The sequence below is a fragment of the Bufo gargarizans genome, unplaced genomic scaffold, assembly GCF_014858855.1.
Source record: "Bufo gargarizans isolate SCDJY-AF-19 unplaced genomic scaffold, ASM1485885v1 fragScaff_scaffold_685_pilon:::fragment_2:::debris, whole genome shotgun sequence".
NCBI classification, from domain to species: Eukaryota; Metazoa; Chordata; class Amphibia; order Anura; family Bufonidae; genus Bufo; species Bufo gargarizans.
The window spans coordinates 103,870-127,820 of NW_025334163.1; the positions used below are offsets into that span (position 1 = coordinate 103,870).

Sequence of the window (23,951 nt, forward strand, 5' to 3'; positions counted from 1 at the left end):
TGTGCTCCTGACTGTTGAAGTGAGAGTGAGCACCATGGTGAGAGCAAAAGAGCTGTCAGAGGACTTCAGAAAAAAGATTGTAGCAGCCTATGAGTCTGGGAAGGGATTTAAAAAGATCTCAAAAGATTTTGAAATCAGCCATTCCACTGTCCGGAAGATAGTCTACAAGTGGAGGGCTTTCAAAACAACTGCCAACATGCCCAGGACTGGTCGCCCCAGCAAGTTCACCCCAAGAGCAGACCGCAAGATGCTAAAAGAGGTCTCCAAAAACCCTAAAGTGTCATCTCGAGAACTACAGCAGGCTCTGGCTACTGTTGATGTAGAAGTACATGCCTCTACAATCAGAAAGAGACTGTACAAGTTTAACTTGCATGGGAGGTGTGCAAGGAGGAAACCTTTGCTTTCCAAGAGAAACATCGAGGCCAGACTGACATTTGCCAGAGATAAAGTTGACAAAGACCAGGACTTCTGGAATAATGTTCTTTGGACAGATGAGTCCAAAATTGAATTATTTGGACACAACAGCAGAGGACATGTTTGGCGTAAACCAAACACAGCATTCCAAGAAAAGAACCTCATACCAACTGTGAAGCATGGAGGTGGAAGTGTCATGGTTTGGGGCTGCTTTGCTGCAGCAGGACCTGGTCAGCTCACCATCATAGAATCCACGATGAATTCTACTGTGTATCAGAAGGTGCTTGAAGAACATGTGAGACCATCAGTTAGAAAATTAAAGCTGAAGCGGAACTGGACCATGCAACATGACAATGACCCAAAACATACTAGTAAATCAACCAAAGATTGGCTGAAAAAGAAGAAATGGAGAGTCCTGGAATGGCCAAGTCAAAGTCCAGATTTGAATCCCATTGAGATGCTGTGGGGTGACTTGAAAAGGGCTGTACGTGCAAGAAACCCCTCAAACATCTCACAGCTGAAAAAGTTCTGCATTGAGGAGTGGGGTAAAATTTCCTCAGACCGATGTCGAAGACTGGTAGATGGCTACAAGAACCGTCTCACTGCAGTTATTTCAGCCAAAGGAGGTAACACTCGCTATTAGGGGCAAGGGTGTCCTATCTTTTTCCTCAGTTAGAATAGGCATTTTTGTAGAATGACATTTACAGAAGATCTTGAAAAGACTTTTCTTCAGTTTTCTTTGTTTAGTCGGATTACTTTAATCTCTCTGTATTGTTGAAACGGAGATGAAATAACCTTTTATTAAAAATGTTACAAAAAACCACATGCTTTCAAAGGGTGTCCTAATTTTTTCACATGACTGTAGGCAGGTTTACCTTAGGACCCGCCTGAACTGAGACCACCTTGTTGCTTGGTAGGTTTGCTTAAATGTGTTTTCATCAAAATGTATTGACCAAGTGTCTCAGATTTTATCAGTAGAGTGAGGGCTTAGTCCATATGTTATGCTTGCATCTATTATTATAGTGCATTATTTTCTGAGGTTTCTTAAAATATCCTAGCAAAGGGCAGTAAAACATACAGGGTCCTGGGCTGAGCTCGGGGATATATAATTTTCTATTAATGTTCCTTCCACCACCAAGTCACAGAGAAATCCTGTTAGTGCCTCCCCCACCCACTTGTGAGTCCTGCTTCCCCCACTCACTCATAGAGAAAGCCTGTGAGTCCTGCTTCCCCCACTCGCTCATAGAGAAAGCCTGTGAGTCCTGCTTCCCCCACTTACTCATAGAGAAAGCCTGTGAGTCCTGCTTCCCCCACTCACTCATAGAGAAAGCCTGTGAGTCCTGCTTCCCCCACTCACTCATAGAGAAAGCCTGTGAGTCCTGCTTCCCCCACTCACTCATAGAGAAATCCTGTGAGTCCTGCTCCCCCCACTTACTCATAGAGAAAGCCTGTGAGTCCTGCTCCCCCCACTCACTCATAGAGAAAGCCTGTGAGTCCTGCTTCCCTCACTCACTCATAGAGAAAGCCTGTGAGTCCTGCTTCCCCCACTCACTCATAGAGAAAGCCTGTGAGTCCTGCTTCCCCCACTCGCTCATAGAAAAAAGCCTGTGAGTCCTGCTTCCCCCACTCGCTCATAGAGAAAGCCTGTGAGTCCTGCTTCCCCCACTTACTCATAGAGAAAGCCTGTGAGTCCTGCTTCCCCCACTCACTCATAGAGAAAGCCTGTGAGTCCTGCTTCCCCCACTCACTCATAGAGAAAGCCTGTGAGTCCTGCTTCCCCCACTCACTCATAGAGAAAGCCTGTGAGTCCTGCTCCCCCCACTCACTCATAGAGAAAGCCTGTGAGTCCTGCTTCCCCCACTCACTCATAGAGAAAGCCTGTGAGTCCTGCTTCCCCCACTCGCTCATAGAGAAAGCCTGTGAGTCCTGCTTCCCCCACTCGCTCATAGAGAAAGCCTGTGAGTCCTGCTTCCCCCACTCGCTCATAGAGAAAGCCTGTGAGTCCTGCTTCCCCCACTCGCTCATAGAGAAAGCCTGTGAGTCCTGCTTCCCCCACTTACTCATAGAGAAAGCCTGTGAGTCCTGCTTCCCCCACTCACTCATAGAGAAAGCCTGTGAGTCCTGCTTCCCCCACTCACTCATAGAGAAAGCCTGTGAGTCCTGCTTCCCCCACTCACTCATAGAGAAAGCCTGTGAGTCCTGCTTCCCCCACTCACTCATAGAGAAAGCCTGTGAGTCCTGCTTCCCCCATTCACTCATAGAGAAAGCCTGTGAATCCTGCTTCCCCCACTCACTCATAGAGAAAGCCTGTGAGTCCTGTTGCCTCCACCCACTGTCACAAACCAGCGGGTGTGAACCCACTGCGCCACGTGTCCTACCTTCTCTAAGGGCGTTGTGTAAGTGAACCCCTCGTTCTTCACAGTACTCCTGATGGTGGGGATAGGCTTTCCCGAGAGGAACACCAGGTCGCTATCTCTTGAGAAGGATTGGCACATGAGGCAGCTGGTCCAGGCGGACAAGGAAGTACCAGAGCAAGGTACCAGAGGTACAGACGTAGTCGGCAGACCGAGTTGTAACAGTACAGGACCAAATGATGAGGCAGATGCAAAGTCAAACAAGGGCAGGGCAGGCGGCACAGGTACTGGTCAGGCAATCCGGGTCAGCAACAGGAGAGTCAAGGCAAGCAGGCAGGAATCAAACAGGTAGCGGATTCCAGAAACACAAGCATGAGTCAGGTACACAGACAAAGAAATCAGCAGCCTTTGCAGGACACAAGGACCTTGACACTCAGGAATCTGGGAAGGGGGCTGAGCCACTTATATACATACAGGAGGGCTAGGATTGGTCAGCGAGGTCACATGATCTAACCCATAAAGCACAGGAAGTGACGCCCGCCGGCCCTTAAAGAAGTGCTGCAGGGAACAAGCAGCAAGCATGCTGTGGCCAGGGCTGAAAGGAAACACTGGCAGCAGATCACCGCTGAACACGGCGCCCGGGACCACGGCGGTAAGCAGGGGAACAGTGCCACACAGCAGCCGCTGTTACACTCACTCATAGAGAAAGCCTATGAGTCCTGTTTACTCCACCCACTTATAGAGAAAGCCTATGAGTCCTGTTTACTCCACCCACTTATAGAGAAAGCCTATGAGTCCTGTTTACTCCACCCACTTATAGAGAAAGCCTATGAGTCCTGTTTACTCCACCCACTTATAGAGAAAATCTGTGAGTTCTTCTTCCCCTATAAACTTATACAAATAGCCATTAAGTCCTGCTACCTTATCCACTCATAGGAAAAGACGGAGTCCTGCTTCCCCCGCCCACTCATTGAGAAAGCCTATGAGTCATGTTTCCTCCACCCTCTCATACAGAGATAGTACGTAAATCCTGCTTCTCTCACCTACTCAAAAAGAGTCCTGCATCCCACACCCACTAATAGATATTCTCTGAGTCTTGTTTTCAATGCCCACTTATAGAGAAAGCCTGTGAGAAGTACTCACAAACTCATAAAAGCTTTCCAGTCCAGCCTACTCACCCACTCAGAAATAGCCTACGAGTTCTGCTTGCCCCCCAGAAATCCATGCAGAAAGCCTGTGAGTCCTGCTTTCCTCGACCCACTCATAGAAAAAGTCTGTGAGTCCTGCTTCCCCCCGCCCACTAATAGAGAGCCTGTGAGTCCTGTTTCCTACACTCACTAATAAAGAAAGCCTGTGAGTTCTGCTTCCATCATGCAGTTATAGAGAAAGCCAATAAGTCCTGCCCATATCCTGACAGACCCTCCGTAAGATTTACTTTTTCTTCTGTTTTCTCTTAGGCCGGATATTGACGGTGATTGGGTTGCTATCACAGAACTGGTACAGATGGATTCTATGGTGCTTAAGGGTCTATCACCAGACACGATGTATCAGTTTGCCATAAAAGCAGTGAACTCTTTTGGAGACAGTCAGCTTAGTGCTCCGAGTGAAATCATCAGAACTTTCCGTAAGTATAGCTAATGTTACTATTATCCTTTTATTTGTGAAGTGCAACATATTACACAGCACTGTGCGATATAAAGTAGACGGAGTGCAAACTTATAAAAGACACAGTAGGAGAAGAGGTCCAAAAGGCTTCCAGTCTAATGCCAGCCAAACACATTAGATACCTGTTAGCCAAAAACTTGTTCCCCACCTCCCTCATAAATATGACCCCGCTGAACATGCTTGTTTTATTCAGACTCCTCTGGCAGCTGCTTACCTCCCAGGTGCCCAAAGGATCAAGCATGTTGAAACCAAGCATGTTGAAACCCAGCTTGCCGAAGCCCTCAACATACCCAAACTCCTTGCAGGCAATGAGCTGTCATCTATGGGGAAACCTGGAAGGAAGTGTTCAATTCTTCTGCAGTGCCTCCTCAGGAGAAACTAAGCATTAAACAGTGCCCATTCATATCAATGCAGCGCAGGGAAAGGGGGAGCATCGTAGCAAGAAATGCTCTGAAGCTCCACTCAGACAAGCCTTTAAGGATGGTTCCTGTCATTCAGGTCTGATCTCTGGGAACCCCACCACTGAGAACAAGATGTCCTTAAGCTCTGGTTTTGAAGAGAGCGGCACAAGCATTGCATTAGAAACGGTCGAATGAGCACTCAAGTCAATGGTGGGGGACAGAGTGTGGCTCTCCAGCCTTTCAGCAAAGACCAGGGACTAAGGCCTTCTCTAAAAGTCAGTTCAGGAGAGATGGGTTTGGTGGGATTGTTTAAGGATGGAAGCAAGGTTCCTGTATTTAGGTCTGACCTCTGGAAACCCCACCACTGAGAATAAGGGGTTCATAGTTCCTGGTTTTTGAAAGAGTCAAGTCAATGGTGGGGGACAGGGTGTGCATCTCCAGCCTTCCAGCGAAGACTATGGATTAAGGGCCTCTCTAATGGACAGATAGATGACCGGACAATTCTGAAGAGGTAGGTTTATTGGGATTGTTTTAGGATGGACACAAGTGGGTCAGTCCTAATAATCCTGCGCTGGCGCTTGATGCACCTAAGCTATGTAGAGGTGCCGGCCTCTACACAACTTAGGCAGTGGACATGCGACTTGCTTAACGCCAGATCCCTTGCTGGCATAGGTTTGTCATTTTGTATGCCAAAAACAGGCGTAGAAAATGATAAATGAGATTCCCGCTCACACCATGCCCCCTTTTCCACCACCTCGGAAAAGTGTCGCGAGTGGGGAAAAGTCCCCTTTGCGACCAAATCTGTGACAAAAATACGCCAAAAAGTGGCCTACTTCTAATCATAATTGACCCCCAAGGTTCATAAGGCCAGTAGGAGAATTAAAGTATATTGGCAGCTCTAGAGAAGTCTTGTCAGGTCATTGCAAGAAGGTTTTGGAAGGGAAACATTTGATAGATATTCTGAAACTATTGATTGTTTTTGCAAACTTTTTTTGTACTTAGTAGAGAATTGTGTTCTAAAACAAGAATCACCTCTTGGCTGCTTTCAGCTTCCATGTACTTCAGGGTTTTGCTGGAGATGATTAAATCTCAGGTAATATCGTACAGCCTTCAGAACAAATACAAACCTTTTCCATGTTTTTCCTCGGGGGGGTTGTGCTGAGACTTATATTTGGATCACTGGCCATTGCCATAGTCACCTTTTGCAATATTAATAGATGGAATTACATTGCGGAGAAGAACAGGAGGGGTTGATCGGGGGTCTCGGGTTCGAGCACTCCTCTGTGAACATTTAACCCGTAGATGATTGAAGTATTGGTATCTGTGATCCTACGAGAGTCATGGCATTGGAAGAGACTGGATTTTTTTTTATTTTCCCACAGAAGATTTTATTGACTGCTTTTGGCCTCCATGCAAATGAATGTAATTGTGACTGAGCTCATTAAGCGCTGCAGCTGCATTCGCAGATCTATCTGGCCACACATAATATTTCAAACCCAAATTCCTTTGTGAGTGAGGCTGGATTCTGGAATCACAAAGCCTAAGAAGTGTTCATTGCCTTGTATGGCTTGCTGTGGCAGAGGCTTTGTTTCTTTACTTTTATGTTCTGTTTTATGCTGTTTTATGGTCATCTTTAGTTGTTGTTTAGTTGTTTAGGATGCCTCATGGTCTTCTACTGTGGCCCCTTTAATGAAATAGCTATCTAGAACCAAATTTTGTGTGACTGTCTACTGTGTCATCGTAGCATGTCATCAAAATAAAGACAGTAGGACAAGCTGTGACCAAAGATGCACCATTTAGGAGGGCATCATAGGGACCAGAGTTTTCCCTTACTACAGGGGTGCAGGGTAAAAGCAGATCTAGCCCATAGCTGCTGTATTGAAAGTTGAGGCGGGTGCCATTTCACTTAGGCATTAAATAGGCTTAGAAATGCCTCTGCTCTCTCCTTCTTGGTCGCTGTCTGCCAGACATGATGGAAGTTACAGGATTCCCCACATATCAAATGTATGATATATGCCATGGATGTGCCGAAAATGCCATCAATTTTTAGACTATTCATCTACTATATGTCTTGAGTTTGTAGTGATGGCTCTAGTGCCTATGGGCTGTCATGTGGATGTAGTTTGTCGTGCTGGCTCTAGTGCCTATGGGCTGTCAAGTGGATGTAGTTTGTAGTGCTGGCTCTAGTGCCTATGGGCTGTCAAGTGGATATATTTGTAGTCCTAGCTCTAGCGCCTATGGGCTGTCATGTGGATGCAGTTTGTAGTAATAGCTATAGCACCTATGGGCAGTCATGTGGATGTAGCTTGTAGTGATGGCTCTAGCGCCTATGGGCTGTTATGTGGACGTTGTTTGTAGTGCTGGCTCTAGTGCCTATGGGCTGTCATGTGGATGTAGTTTGTAGTGCTGGCTCTAGTGCCTATGGGCTGTCATGTGGATGTAGTTTGTAGTGCTGGCTCTAGCGCCTATGGGCTGTCATGTGGATGTAGTTTGTAGTGCTAGCTCTAGTGCCTATGGGCTGTCATGTGGATGTAGTTTGTAGTGCTGGCTCTAGTACCTATGGGCTGTCATGTGGATGTAGTTTGTAGTTGTAGCTCTAGTGCCTATGGGCTGTCATGTGAATGTAGTTTGTAGTGCTAGCTCTAGTACCTATGGGCTGTCATGTAGATGTAGTTTGTAGTCCTAGCTCTAGTACCTATGGGCTGTCATGTAAATGTAGTTTGTAGTGCTGGCTCTAGTGCCTATGGGCTGTCATGTGGATGTAGTTTGTAGTGCTGGCTCTAGTGCCTATGGGCTGTCATGTGGATGTAGTTTGTAGTGCTAGCTCTAGTGCCTATGGGCTGTCATGTGGATGTAGCTTGTAGTGATGGCTCTAGTGCCTATGGGCTGTCATGTGGATGTAGTTTGTCGTGCTGGCTCTAGTGCCTATGGGCTGTCATGTGGATGTAGTTTGTAGTCCTAGCTCTAGTGCCTATGGGCTGTCATGTGGATGTAGTTTGTAGTTCTAGCTCTAGTGCCTATGGACTGTCATGTGGATGTAGTTTGTAGTGCTAGCTCTAGTGCCTATGGGGTATCATGCGGATGTAGTTTGTAGTTCTAGCTCTAGTGCCTATGGACTGTCATGTGGATGTAGTTTGTAGTGCTAGCTCTAGTGCCTATGGGGCATCATGCGGATGTAGTTTGTAGTTCTAGCTCTAGTGCCTATGGGCTGTCATGTGGATGTAGTTTGTAGTGCTGGGTCTAGCACCTATGGGCTGTCATGTGGATGTAGTTTGTAGTCCTAGCTCTAATGCCTATGGGCTGTCATGTGGATGTAGTTTGTAGTGCTAGCTCTAGTGCCTATGGGCTGTCATGTGGATGTAGTTTGTAGTGCTATCTCTAGTGCCTATGGGCTGTCATGTGGATGTTGTTTGTAGTGTTAGCTCTAATGCCTATGGGCTGTCATGTGGATGTAGTTTGTAGTCCTAGCTCTAGTGCCTATGGGCTGTCATGTGGATGTAGTTTGTAGTGCTAGCTCTAGTGCTTATGGACTGTCATGTGGATGTAGTTTGTAGTCCTAGCTCTAGTGCCTATGGACTGTCATGTGGATGTAGTTTGTAGTCCTAGCTCTAGTGCCTATGGACTGTCATGTGGATGTAGTTTGTAGTCCTAGCTCTAGTGCCTATGGACTGTCATGTGGATGTAGTTTGTAGTCCTAGCTCTAGTGCCTATGGGCTGTCATGTGGATGTAGTTTGTAGTCCTAGCTCTAGTGCCTATGGACTGTCATGTGGATGTAGTTTGTAGTGCTGGCTCTAGTGCCTATGGGCTGTCATGTGGATGTTGTTTGTAGTGCTGGCTCTAGTGCCTATGGGCTGTCATGTGGATGTAGTTTGTCGTGCTGGCTCTAGTGCCTATGGGCTGTCATGTGGATGTAGTTTGTAGTGCTGGCTCTAGTGCCTATGGTCTGTCATGTGGATGTAGTTTGTAGTGCTAGCTCTAGTGCCTATGGGCTGTCATGTGGATGTAGTTTGTAGCCCTAGCTCTAGTGCCTATGGGCTGTCATGTGGATGTAGTTTGTAGTGATAGCTCTAGCGCCTCTGGGCTGTCATGTGGATGTAGTTTGTAGTCCTAGCTCTAGTGCCTATGGGCTGTCATGTGGATGTAGTTTGTTGTGCTAGCCCTAGTGCCTATGGGCTGTCATGTGGATGTAGTTTGTAGTCCTAGCTCTAGCGCCTCTGGGCTGTCATGTGGATGTAGTTTGTAGTCCTAGCTCTAGCGCCTCTGGGCTGTCATGTGGATGTAGTTTGTAGTCCTAGCTCTAGTGCCTATGGGCTGTCATGTGGATGTAGTTTGTTGTGCTGGCTCTAGTGCCTATGGGCTGTCATGTGGATGTAGTTTGTCGTGCTGGCTCTAGTGCCTATGGGCTGTCAAGTGGATGTAGTTTGTAGTGCTGGGTCTAGCGCCTATGGGCTGTCATGTGGATGCAGTTTGTAGTGCTAGCTCTAGTGCCTATGGGCTATCATGTGGATGTAGTTTGTAGTCCTAGCTCTAGTGCCTATGGGCTGTCATGTGGATGTAGTTTGTTGTGCTGGCTCTAGTGCCTATGGGCTGTCATGTGGATGTAGTTTGTCGTGCTGGTTCTAGTGCCTATGGGCTGTCAAGTGGATGTAGTTTGTAGTGCTGGGTCTAGCGCCTATGGGCTGTCATGTGGATGCAGTTTGTAGTGCTAGCTCTAGTGCCTATGGGCTGTCATGTGGATGTAGTTTGTAGTTCTAGCTCTAGTGCCTATGGGCTATCATGTAGATGTAGTTTATAGTCCTAGCTCTAGTGCCTATGGGCTGTCATGTGAATGTAGTTTGTAGTGCTAGCTCTAGTACCTATGGGCTGTCATGTAAATGTAGTTTGTAGTGCTGGCTCTAGTGCCTTTGGGCTGTCATGTGGATGTAGTTTGTAGTGCTAGCTCTAGTGCCTATGGGCTGTCATGTGGATGTAGCTTGTAGTGATGGCTCTAGTGCCTATGGGCTGTCATGTGGATGTAGTTTGTCGTGCTGGCTCTAGTGCCTATGGGCTGTCAAGTGGATGTAGTTTGTAGTCCTAGCTCTAGTGCCTATGGGCTGTCATGTGGATGTAGCTTGTAGTGATGGCTCTAGTGCCTATGGGCTGTCATGTGGATGTAGTTTGTCGTGCTGGCTCTAGTGCCTATGGGCTGTCAAGTGGATGTAGTTTGTAGTCCTAGCTCTAGTGCCTATGGGCTGTCATGTGAATGTAGTTTGTAGTGCTAGCTCTAGTACCTATGGGCTGTCATGTAAATGTAGTTTGTAGTGCTGGCTCTAGTGCCTTTGGGCTGTCATGTGGATGTAGTTTGTAGTGCTAGCTCTAGTGCCTATGGGCTGTCATGTGGATGTAGCTTGTAGTGCTGGCTCTAGTGCCTATGGGCTGTCATGTGGATGTAGTTTGTCGTGCTGGCTCTAGTGCCTATGGGCTGTCAAGTGGATGTAGTTTGTAGTCCTAGCTCTAGTGCCTATGGGCTGTCATGTGGATGTAGCTTGTAGTGATGGCTCTAGTGCCTATGGGCTGTCATGTGGATGTAGTTTGTCGTGCTGGCTCTAGTGCCTATGGGCTGTCAAGTGGATGTAGTTTGTAGTCCTAGCTCTAGTGCCTATGGGCTGTCATGTGGATGTAGTTTGTAGTTCTAGCTCTAGTGCCTATGGGCTGTCATGTGGATGTAGTTTGTAGTTCTAGCTCTAGTGCCTATGGGCTGTCATGTGGATGTAGTTTGTAGTCCTAGCTCTAGTGCCTATGGGCTGTCATGTGGATGTAGTTTGTAGTGCTAGCTCTAGTGCCTATGGGCTGTCATGTGGATGTAGTTTGTAGTCCTAGCTCTAGTGCCTATGGGCTGTCATGTGGATGTAGTTTGTAGTCCTAGCTCTAGTGCCTATGGGCTGTCATGTGGATGTTGTTTGTAGTCCTAGCTCTAGTGCTTATGGACTGTCATGTGGATGTAGTTTGTAGTCCTAGCTCTAGTGCCTATGGACTGTCATGTGGATGTAGTTTGTAGTCCTTGCTCTAGTGCCTATGGACTGTCATGTGGATGTAGTTTGTAGTCCTAGCTCTAGTGCCTATGGACTGTCATGTGGATGTAGTTTGTAGTCCTAGCTCTAGTGCCTATGGGCTGTCATGTGGATGTAGTTTGTAGTCCTAGCTCTAGTGCCTATGGACTGTCATGTGGATGTAGTTTGTAGTGCTGGCTCTAGTGCCTATGGGCTGTCATGTGGATGTTGTTTGTAGTGCTGGCTCTAGTGCCTATGGGATGTCATGTGGATGTAGTTTGTAGTGCTAGCTCTAGTGCCTATGGGGTATCATGCGGATGTAGTTTGTAGTTCTAGCTCTAGTGCCTATGGGCTGTCATGTGGATGTAGTTTGTAGTCCTAGCTCTAGTGCCTATGGGCTGTCATGTGGATGTAGTTTGTAGTTCTAGCTCTAGTGCCTATGGGCTGTCATGTGGATGTAGTTTGTAGTGCTGGGTCTAGCGCCTATGGGCTGTCATGTGGATGTAGTTTGTAGTCCTAGCTCTAATGCCTATGGGCTGTCATGTGGATGTAGTTTGTAGTGCTAGCTCTAGTGCCTATGGGCTGTCATGTGGATGTAGTTTGTAGTGCTATCTCTAGTGCCTATGGGCTGTCATGTGGATGTTGTTTGTAGTGTTAGCTCTAATGCCTATGGGCTGTCATGTGGATGTAGTTTGTAGTCCTAGCTCTAGTGCCTATGGGCTGTCATGTGGATGTAGTTTGTAGTGCTAGCTCTAGTGCTTATGGACTGTCATGTGGATGTAGTTTGTAGTCCTAGCTCTAGTGCCTATGGACTGTCATGTGGATGTAGTTTGTAGTCCTAGCTCTAGTGCCTATGGACTGTCATGTGGATGTAGTTTGTAGTCCTAGCTCTAGTGCCTATGGACTGTCATGTGGATGTAGTTTGTAGTCCTAGCTCTAGTGCCTATGGACTGTCATGTGGATGTAGTTTGTAGTCCTAGCTCTAGTGCCTATGGACTGTCATGTGGATGTAGTTTGTAGTCCTAGCTCTAGTGCCTATGGACTGTCATGTGGATGTAGTTTGTAGTGCTGGCTCTAGTGCCTATGGGCTGTCATGTGGATGTTGTTTGTAGTGCTGGCTCTAGTGCCTATGGGATGTCATTTGGATGTAGTTTGTCGTGCTGGCTCTAGTGCCTATGGTCTGTCATGTGGATGTAGTTTGTAGTGCTAGCTCTAGTGCCTATGGGCTGTCATGTGGATGTAGTTTGTAGTCCTAGCTCTAGTGCCTATGGGCTGTCATGTGGATGTAGTTTGTAGTGATAGCTCTAGCGCCTCTGGGCTGTCATGTGGATGTAGTTTGTAGTCCTAGCTCTAGTGCCTATGGGCTGTCATGTGGATGTAGTTTGTTGTGCTAGCCCTAGTGCCTATGGGCTGTCATGTGGATGTAGTTTGTGGTCCTAGCTCTAGCGCCTCTGGGCTGTCATGTGGATGTAGTTTGTAGTCCTAGCTCTAGCGCCTCTGGGCTGTCATGTGGATGTAGTTTGTAGTCCTAGCTCTAGTGCCTATGGGCTGTCATGTGGATGTAGTTTGTTGTGCTGGCTCTAGTGCCTATGGGCTGTCATGTGGATGTAGTTTGTCGTGCTGGCTCTAGTGCCTATGGGCTGTCAAGTGGATGTAGTTTGTAGTGCTGGGTCTAGCGCCTATGGGCTGTCATGTGGATGCAGTTTGTAGTGCTAGCTCTAGTGCCTATGGGCTATCATGTGGATGTAGTTTGTAGTCCTAGCTCTAGTGCCTATGGGCTGTCATGTGGATGTAGTTTGTTGTGCTGGCTCTAGTGCCTATGGGCTGTCATGTGGATGTAGTTTGTCGTGCTGGTTCTAGTGCCTATGGGCTGTCAAGTGGATGTAGTTTGTAGTGCTGGGTCTAGCGCCTACGGGCTGTCATGTGGATGCAGTTTGTAGTGCTAGCTCTAGTGCCTATGGGCTGTCATGTGGATGTAGTTTGTAGTTCTAGCTCTAGTGCCTATGGGCTATCATGTAGATGTAGTTTATAGTCCTAGCTCTAGTGCCTATGGGCTGTCATGTGAATGTAGTTTGTAGTGCTAGCTCTAGTACCTATGGGCTGTCATGTAAATGGAGTTTGTAGTGCTGGCTCTAGTGCCTTTGGGCTGTCATGTGGATGTAGTTTGTAGTGCTAGCTCTAGTGCCTATGGGCTGTCATGTGGATGTAGCTTGTAGTGATGGCTCTAGTGCCTATGGGCTGTCATGTGGATGTAGTTTGTCGTGCTGGCTCTAGTGCCTATGGGCTGTCAAGTGGATGTAGTTTGTAGTCCTAGCTCTAGTGCCTATGGGCTGTCATGTGGATGTAGCTTGTAGTGATGGCTCTAGTGCCTATGGGCTGTCATGTGGATGTAGTTTGTCGTGCTGGCTCTAGTGCCTATGGGCTGTCAAGTGGATGTAGTTTGTAGTCCTAGCTCTAGTGCCTATGGGCTGTCATGTGAATGTAGTTTGTAGTGCTAGCTCTAGTACCTATGGGCTGTCATGTAAATGTAGTTTGTAGTGCTGGCTCTAGTGCCTTTGGGCTGTCATGTGGATGTAGTTTGTAGTGCTAGCTCTAGTGCCTATGGGCTGTCATGTGGATGTAGCTTGTAGTGATGGCTCTAGTGCCTATGGGCTGTCATGTGGATGTAGTTTGTCGTGCTGGCTCTAGTGCCTATGGGCTGTCAAGTGGATGTAGTTTGTAGTCCTAGCTCTAGTGCCTATGGGCTGTCATGTGGATGTAGCTTGTAGTGATGGCTCTAGTGCCTATGGGCTGTCATGTGGACGTTGTTTGTAGTGCTAGCTCTAGCGCCTCTGGGCTGTCACGTGGATGTAGTTTGTAGTGCTAGCTCTAGTGCCTCTGGGCTGTCATGTGGATGTAGTTTGTCGTGCTGGCTCTAGTGCCTCTGGGCTGTCATGTGGATGTAGTTTGTAGTGCTAGCTCTAGTGCCTATGGGCTGTCATGTGGACGTTGTTTGTTGTGCTAGCTCTAGCGCCTCTGGGCTGTCACGTGGATGTAGTTTGTAGTGCTAGCTCTAGCGCCTCTGGGCTGTCACTTGGATGTAGTTTGTAGTGCTAGCTCAGGTGCCTATAGGCTGTCATGTGGATGTAGTTTGTAGTGATGCCTCTAGCGCCTATGGGCTTTAATGTGGATGTAGTTTGTAGTGCTAGCTCTAGCGCCTCTAGGCTGTCATGTGGATGTAGTTTGTAGTGCTAGCTCTAGTGTCTATGGTCTGTCATGTGGATTTAGTTTGTAGTGCTGGGTCTAGCGCCTCTGGGCTTTCATGTGGATGTAGTTTGCAGTGCTACCTCTAGTGCCTCTGGGCTGTCATGTGGATGTAGTTTGTAGTGCTGGCTCTAGCGCCTCTGGGCTGTCACTTGGATGTAGTTTGTAGTGCTAGCTCTAGCGCCTCTGGGCTGTCATGTGGAGGTAGTTTGTAGTGCTGGCTCTAGCGCCTCTGGGCTGTCATGTGGAGGTAGTTTGTAGTGCTGGCTCTAGCGCCTCTGGGCTGTCATGTGGAGGTAGTTTGTAGTGCTGGCTCTAGCGCCTCTGGGCTGTCACTTGGATGTAGTTTGTAGTGCTGGCTCTAGTGCCTATGGGCTGTCATGTGGAGGTAGTTTGTAGTGCTGGCTCTAGCGCCTCTGGGCTGTCACTTGGATGTAGTTTGTAGTGCTGGCTCTAGCGCCTCTGGGCTGTCACTTGGATGTAGTTTGTAGTGCTGGCTCTAGTGCCTATGGGCTGTCATGTGGATGTTCATTCCTTAGTGGCTCAGTGGATCCACCTGTTGTTCTATTGCAAATAGGATTGGGAATGGATGTCACATTCACAAGATGTTTTAGGAATTGCCACGACTATTTGTAAGTTGCATGTGGACTGTCTTGTGGGTGTTTCTTCACAGGCGCAGGTGTAACATGCACAACATACAAATAGCAATGAGATCTATCCGGTAAATCTAGGCCGCTAATAAAACTGCTGAAGACATCAATAAATAAGACATATTTGTACAATTTCTCTTTACGAGAAGAATAGAAGGAAGGCGGTGGTGGCGTCCTTGTCTCCAGATGTGTCTCATTATTCCACAGCCTCAGTAAAATCCACCAGAATGTCCTATTTACACGCCTGGAAGTGGCTGCAGCGACCAGCACGGCCTCTGATTGCCTGCGAATTAAATCATACAAAACTTCACATCGATTTGCTGAAGGCTGTGATGGGTCTAACAAGGAGGAAGGGGGATGTTTATTAAAAATGGGGTCCCAGGAGACCCCGCCATGTACTGTCTGCTCCCCCCTGAGGCTGATTCTCATTTCAAGAGAAATAGTCATAGACATTTCTGTGTTTGGGGACAAGTAAATCTCCCCCGCGAGACTTGTTATTCTAGACTCTGCAAAAGCAGTGAAAAAAAACATTTTGCTCCAAAGTATTTCAAAACTTTTTCTGTAAATTTTACAACTCTGGTTTCATCTTAGTCAGCTAGTTATACAGCTTTTCTACAATCGAAGGATAATTTCATTTTTGCAACCAGTTACAGCGATGTCACAATACAGGTATTAGAAACACAGTGATGTCACAGTACAGGGATAATAAACACAGTGATGTCACAGTACAGAGATAATAAACACAGTGATGTCACAATACAGGTATTAGAAACACAGTGATGTCACAGTACAGAGATAATAAACACAGTGATGTCACAGTACAGAGATAATAAACACAGTGATGTCACAATACAGGTATTAGAAACACGGTGATGTCACAGTACAGGGATAATAAACACAGTGATGTCACAGTACAGGGATAATAAACACAGTGATGTCACAGTGCAGGTATTAGAAACACAGTGATGTCACAGTACAGAGATAATAAACACAGTGATGTCACAGTACAGAGATAATAAACACAGTGATGTCACAATACAGGGATAATAAACACAGTGATGTCACAGTACAGGGATAATAAACACAGTGATGTCACAGTACAGGGATAATAAACACAGTGATGTCACAGTACAGAGATAATAAACACAGTGATATCACAGCACAGGGATAATAAACACAGTGATGTCACAGTACAGGGATAATAAACACAGTGATGTCACAGTACAGGGATAATAAACACAGTGATGTCACAGTACAGAGATAATAAACACAGTGATGTCACAGTACAGGGATAATAAACACAGTGATGTCACAGTACAGGGATAATAAACACAGTGATGTCACAGTACAGGGATAATAAACACAGTGATGTCACAGTACAGAGATAATAAACACAGTGATATCACAGCACAGGGATAATAAACACAGTGATGTCACAGTACAGGGATAATAAACACAGTGATGTCACAGTACAGAGATAATAAACACAGTGATGTCACAGTACAGAGATAATAAACACAGTGATGTCACAGTGCAGGATAATAAACACAGTGATGTCACAGTAAAGATATAATAAACACAGTGATGTCACAGTACAGGGATAATAAACACTGTGATGTCACAGTACAGGGATAATAAACACAGTGATGTCACGGTACAGAGATAATAAACACAGTGATATCACAGCACAGGGATAATAAACACAGTGATGTCACAGTACAGGGATAATAAACACAGTGATGTCACAGTACAGGGATAATAAACACAGTGATGTCACAGTACAGAGATAATAAACACAGTGATGGCACAGTACAGGGATAATAAACACAGTGATGTCACAGTACAGGGATAATAAACACAGTGATGTCACAGTACAGGGATAATAAATACAGTAATGTCACTGTACAGGGATAATAAACACAGCGATGTCACAGTACAGGGATAATAAACACAGTGATGTCACAGTACAGGGATAATAAACACAGTGATGTCACAGTACAGAGATAATAAACACAGTGATGTCACAATACAGGTATTAGAAACACGGTGATGTCACAGTACAGAGATAATAAACACAGTGATGTCACAGTGCAGGGATAATAAACACAGTGATGTCACAGTACAGGGATAATAAACACAGTGATGTCACAGTACAGAGATAATAAACACAGTGATGTCACAGTACAGGGATAATAAACACAGTGATGTCACAGTGCAGGATAATAAACACAGTGATGTCACAGTAAAGATATAATAAACACAGTGATGTCACAGTACAGGGATAATAAACACAGTGATGTCACAGTGCAGGATAATAAACACAGTGATGTCACAGTAAAGATATAATAAACACAGTGATGTCACAGCACAGGGATAATAAACACAGTGATGTCACAGTACAGGGATAATAAACACAGTGATGTCACAGTACAGGGATAATAAACACAGTGATGTCACAGTAAAGGGATAATAAACATAGTGATGTCACAGTACAGGGATAATAAACACAGTGATGTCACAGTACAGGATAAAAAACACAGTGATGTCACAGTACAGGGATAATAAACACAGTGATGTCACAGTACAAGGATAATAAACACAGTGATGTCACAGTACAGGTATAATAAACACAGTGATGTCACAGTACAGAGATAATAAACACAGTGATGTCACAGTACAGAGATAATAAACACAGTGATGTCACAGTACAGGGATAATAAACACAGTGATGTCACAGTACAGGGATAATAAACACAGTGATGTCACAGTACAGGGATGATAAACACAGTGATGTCACAGTACAGGGAAAATAAACACAGTGATGTCACAGTACTGAGATCATAAACACAGTGATGTCACAGTACAGGATAATAAACACAGTGATGTCACAGTACAGGGATAATAAACACAGTGATGTCACAGTACAGGGATAATAAACACAGTGATGTCACAGTAAATACATAAGGCACACAAGTGAATGTCACTATGGTGGTATAACCAACACGTGGTATACTGCAGGGATAATTAAACACCCCTGGACCCTTTCCATCTGCCCACAGTCATCACTAACTGCACCTTATGTCTGGCAGGATAGTGGACCTCCTTATTTGTCAGATCCCCATGACTACTGCAATGCCTGATACCCTGGTATTTAAGCCTGTTTTAAAGTGTTTGCTGTTTCTACTGTAAATTATAGAAAACACACAGTTGAGATGAATTTTGAGAACTTGCAACTGACTGTTGTGCCCAGAACGTTTGTCAGGTCACTCAATGCCTGGTGGCCACATTACAAGCTACCGATGTAAACCCAAACCAGACCCAATTCTGCCAGTATTCTACTGCTGTAAAGTAAGTCCAGGATGGTGGGTGGGCCGGATGGTACATCCACAATACAGACTGTTACACAAGGGTACAATGTCGCCATCTGACCAGGGTCTAGGCTGTGGTCTCCAAACGGGCACCAGGGGCACAATCCCAGGTCTCCAGCTATATTCGTGTGTTCCTCCTCCACCAGTGCTTCTTGGTCCTGTGACTCTATGTGGTGCCCAACCTAAAAGCTTCTGGTCTACTGGATTGTTTTCTTCCAGAATCTAGTCGCCTTGCAACTTTCAGCACCAGGAGATTACCACCGAATGGCACATCCTGCGGTGTAAAACTACCGCAACGCGGTTCATGACTGCAACCTCAATAGCAGTGATCGGCTCTGGACTTTGTGTTTGATTTTCCTGCTGCGCAGTTTACTACGTCCGTGTAATCACCGCCGATCTGCCATTAATTCCTGTACAGGGGAATGACGCGGGAGGCGTCTTAGACACCATTGAGGGCGGCTTCTGCCTCTCCATCCATCACAACTGTATGAAAAGGTTATAAAAAGCAGGAAATACATATAACGGGGGAGGGGAGCAATGTCCGCATCGATCAGCCTTTTGAAGCGATCGTTATGTCCTTGTCGAGCACAGTGCCCATTGTAGATGGCGTAATTGAATTCACTTCCAATGCTCATTGTATTGATTGGGAAAAAAAATCTGAAATGTCTCTCTGTGCTGAGCTGCCACTGAGCTTGTGCATGTACAATAGGCACAGGTGACGGCTGCATATGTACTGCATTGATAGCCATAGGGTCTGGATTTTCCCTGCATTTCCATGCAGATGCCACTAGGGGGAGCTCACTTTACAAAGATTTTACAGCTCCCATTGAGTTGAATACAAGCTGTAACTCCATATGCAGTGAGCGCCCTCTGGTGGTGGCTTTATAAATACATATACAGTAAGCTCCCCATTGTGGCGCCTGTATAAAACCATATGTAGTGAGCCCCCCTCCCCCCAGTGGTGGCTGTAGAAATCCTTATACAGCTAACTCCCCCTAGTGTAGCTGCATAAATGCAAAAAATCCATCTGTAGTGAGCTCCCACAAGTGCCCGCTGTATAAATCTATATACAGTGAGTTCACTCTAGTAGTGGCTGTATAAATCTATGTGTAGTGAGCTCCCCCTAGTGGTGGCTGTATAAATCTATGTGTAGTGAGCTCCCCCTAGTGGTGGCTGTAGAAATCTATGTGTAGTGAGCTCCCCCTAGTGGTGGCTGTATAAATCTATGTGTAGTGAGCTCCCCCTAGTGGTGGCTGTAGAAATCATTATACAGCTAACTCCCCCTAGTGTAGCTGCATAAATGCATAAATCCATCTGTAGTGAGCTCCCCCAAGTGCCCGCTGTATAAATCTATATACAGTGAGTTCACTCTAGTAGTAGCTGTATAAATCCATCTGTAGTGAGCTCCCTGAAGTGCTCGCTGTATAAATCTATATACAGTGAGTTTACTCTAGTAGTGGCTGTATAAATCTATGTGTAGTGAGCTCCCTCTAGTAGTGGCTGTATAAATCTATGTGTAGTGAGCTCCCTCTAGTGGTGGCTGTACAAATTCATTGGTAGTGACTAGAGATGAATAAATTTAATATTTTGAAATTCATTCACGCTTCGTTTGGTGGTAAAAGGTGAATTGCGTTATGGATTCCGTTACCACAGACTATAACGCAATGTTATGACGGAATGCATAACGGAATGCCTTTAGACTAGAGGCATTCCGTTATTCATTCCCTCATAATAGAAGTCTATGGGCTGCATAACTTTAAGAGGACTCCCCTGCATAATGGAAACGGGACGGATCGGTTTTGCAGCCCATAGACTTCTATTATGACGAAATGAATAACGGAATGCCACTAAAGGCATTCCGTTATGCATTCCGTCATAACATTGCGTTATGGTCTGTGGTAAAGGAATCAATAACGCAATTCACCTTTTACCACCAAATGAAGTTTTAACGAATTTCATAAGCGGAAATTCGCTCATCTCTAGTAGTGAGCTCTCCCTAGTGGTGGCTGTATAAATTCGTCGGTAGTGAGCTCCCCCTAGTGGGGGCTGTATACATCCACATACAGTGAGTTCCCTCTAGTAGTAGCTGTATAAATCCATCGGAAGTGAGCTTCCCCTATTGGTTGCTCTATAAATCCATACATAGTGAGCTCCCTCTAGTGGTGGCTGTATACATCCATATACAGTAAGCTCCCTCTAGTGGTGGCTGTATATATTCATATACAGTAAGCTTCCTCTAGTGGTGGCTGTATAAATCTATATGCAATGAGCTCCCTCTAGTGGTGGCTGTATAAATCACTATGCAGTGAGCTCCCTCTAGTGGTGGCTGTATAAATCACTATGCAGTGAGCTCCCTCTAGTGGTGGCTGTATATATCTATATGCAGTGATCTCTCCCTAGTGGTGGCTGTATATATCTATATGTAGTGAGCTCCCCCTAGTCGTGGCTGTATAAATCTATTAGTAGTGAGACCCCCCTAGTGGTGGCTGTATACATCTATATGCAGTGAGCTCTCCCTAGTGCTGGCTGTATAAATCTATATGTAGTGAGCTCCTTCTAGTGGTGGCTGTATAAATCTATATGAAATGAGCTCCCCCTAGTGGTGGCTGTAAAATTCCATGTGTAGTGAGCTCCCCCTAGTGGTGGCTGTATAAATCTATATGCAGTGAGCTCTCCCTAGTGGTGGCTGTATACATTTATATGCAGAGAGCTCCCCCTAGTGGTGGCTGTATAAATCTATATGCAGTGAGCTCTCCCTAGTGGTGGCTGTATAAATTTATATGCAGAGAGCTCCCCCTAGTGGTGGCTGCAGATAGCCAGAATTTTATCATTTAGTTCTTTGAGGAAATTTCTCAAGCCCTGTATGCCAGTTTCACAGAGTCATGTGTTGCAAATTTTGGCTTACAGGTATATCATTTTTCTGCCTTTTGTGATTTTACGCTGCCCTCAGCCTTTTAAAAAGTGTACATGATTAGCTAGGTGAGTAGGTACTGTATATGGCAGTATAACTAAATGTGTATTTCTAAATAGTTTATCAAAAAAAGGGGGCGAAACAAAAAAGGGAGTAATATCTCTTGACAAAAGATACAGCAAATTCATCAAATATTTAATACATTTGACACAAATTCTGGCAATTAAAAATTCTGCTCATAGTAAATCTCCATCTCTATGATAATAAGCCAAGCAAAAGCCTTTTCCTCCTTCATACAGGCAACCCATTGATTTCATTGAGAACTGTGTAATACTTCATTTCTCCTCTGGAGGCGCTGCAGGGAGGTTGAACATGTAGTTTCCCCACAGAGATTATGCTAAGCTGATCTTCAGGAGACCTTTTTAACAAAAAGGAGAACCCCTTCAAGTTTAATTAAAATGAATGGGTGGGTCCATTTCGTGTCGTGTTATATGGCAGTATACGATGGAGGTCAGTGTGGTCCTTTTACATCCTTTACGTCCTGAGTCTTTTATTGCAGGGAGCGATGAGCTGGGATCTGGAGGATATGTGGACGGATACGTGACAGACCCTAAAACCAGCGACGATGATGGGTACAACATTGATGACTCTGACTACGATATCTATATAGATGATGTAAGTCCGTGGCGTAGTGTTATTATGTTTATCATTTATATATTGTTACAATGTGACCAGAGGAACAAAAGCTTAGCCTGTCCGCACTCACTTAAAGGGTTTGTCCACCTAGCAGCAAGAAGTTTGGAGCCCTGATAGTTCAGCATGTGATGCAGGCAGAGGGGTAACATGAAGCTCCTGGACCCCTATTCACCAGATGGCGACCACTACTATCCATCCCATATTGGTACACCCTTGGGTACTACTAAATCGGAGGTCAGGTACATCAAAGTCCATGGAGGTGTAGGGTCTGAATTCACTTTGGGGTTGAGTCTGGGGTTTATTATGAGGTCAGGTTGCAGTTCTGAATTTAAGGAGTTGCTCAAGATTAAAAAACATGGCTGCTTTTTTTTTTCAAAAACAGCACCCCTCCTGTCCATGGGCTGTGTCTTGTATTGCAGCACGGCTCCATTGAAATGAATGGAACTGCACTGAATACCGCATACAACCTATGGACCTGTGTGGTGCTGTTTTTGTTTTTCTAAGGCCTCATGCACACGACCGTTGTTTCATTCCGTGTCCGTTGTTCAGTTTTTTCGTGATTTTCTGCGGACCCTTTGACTTTCAATGGGTCCGTTGAAAACTCGGCTAATGCACCGTTTGTCATCCGCGTCCGTGATCCGTGGTTCCAGTCCGTCCAAAAAATATAACTTGTCCTATTTTTTTTCACGGAAAACGGTTTGCGGACCCATTCAAGTCAATAGGACCGTGAAAAAAACTGGGAAGCACACAAGATTGTCATCCGCGTCCGTGCGTCCGTGTCCGTTTTTTTCCTATCATTTGCATGGCAAACTTGACTTAGACTTTTTTTTACTTTGCTTCATGTCTGGTGATCCTCCAAAAATAAAGGAAGACACACGGAAACAAAAACGGAAACGGATCACGGAGCAACGGAACCCCTATTTTGCGCAACGGAACACAACAACGGTCGTGTGCATGAGGCCTAATCCTGGAAAACTCCTTTAAAAGAGCACCTGTCACTGGTGAATCAGGATTAACTCTATCAAGCCAGATGAACTGCCTGGCAGGGTTAATCCTGCTGATTAAAATGATACCTGTCTTGTGAAAATCGGATGAACCGTTCCAAAAAATAAAATAAAATCTGGTATGCAAATGTGGGTTTAAGTGCACCAAGGGTGGGATCTAGCCCCTCAGTGCACCTCAGCTTTAGAGTTCTGGCCCCACCCTTTAGTGCACTGAAGCTCTCATTTACATAAAGAATAAAACTCTTTTTCTGGGGATTTTCACAGATTTTCACAAGACAGGTTTCATTTTAATCGTCATCCCTACCAGGCAGTATGCCTGGTTTAATAGGGTTGATCCTACTTCTGAAAATTTTTATTCGGGAAAGAGATAGTCCAAGAGGCGCATAATGTGTTTGTTGGGGGTGCAAGGCAAAATTTGCACTGGGACCCATAAGACTCTAGGCATGCCGTTGTTGCCCACCTTTCTCAATACAGAAAATTATTCATATATGAGAGAGAACAACTCATAGACTTGTATGTGCAGGTAATGTTGGATAATGGGGTGGGGGGGTTAACATAAGATGTATGTACTGTAGAAATGGAAGACTTCAGTTCAATACCTTTAACCTTTACCGAGAGCGTCTGCGAGGCGAGTGTGTATTGAAGCAAAGTCTTGAACTGATTTGCGGTCTGAGTTGACATATAAGAGATAGCGGGATAGGAAGTGACCGACGCCTCCAGTGTGATGTTCAAGGAGGTAAAGAGATTGAGTAAAGGTACTGTGTGCGGGAGAAAATCTTTATGAGCTGTAAAATAAGGTAACAGTACAAATCACCAGGGCTCCCCAAGTTTTCCGTCTCCGCTCTGTTCTCTCTGTGTTGGTTTCCTATTGCCCAGAGGGGAACTAAATCAATACTGTGCAGTCTTGAGGATGTCAGAAACCTATGGGACTGTGTAAGCGCTCATCCTCAGGATTTGAATCCTGCTGGATATGCCAAGTGTTCAGAGGGTCAGAAACATCTGGGACCATGTAAGCACTGATCCTCGGGCTTTGAATCCTGCCGACTACGCCAAGTGTTCAGAGGGACAGAAACATCTGGGACCATGTAAGCACTGATCCTCGGGCTTTGAATCCTGCCGACTACGCCAAGTGTTCAGAGGGTCAAAAAAGTCTGGGACCATGTAAGCACTGATCCTCGGGCTTTGAATCCTGCCGACTACGCCAAGTGTTTAGAG

At 45.6% G+C, this 23,951-nt stretch overlaps 1 protein-coding gene across 1 annotated transcript in view; it reads left to right on the top strand.

The window, feature by feature from the left end:
- Window positions 1-23,951, top strand: part of EGFLAM (EGF like, fibronectin type III and laminin G domains) — a 120,967-nt gene that overhangs the window by 59,499 nt on the left and 37,517 nt on the right. Inside the window, exons 7-8 of the mRNA XM_044273441.1 lie at window positions 4,226-4,392; window positions 21,596-21,711. Of these exons, the coding sequence (XP_044129376.1) occupies window positions 4,226-4,392; window positions 21,596-21,711 (283 nt within the window). The remainder of the gene's footprint in view (window positions 1-4,225; window positions 4,393-21,595; window positions 21,712-23,951) is intronic.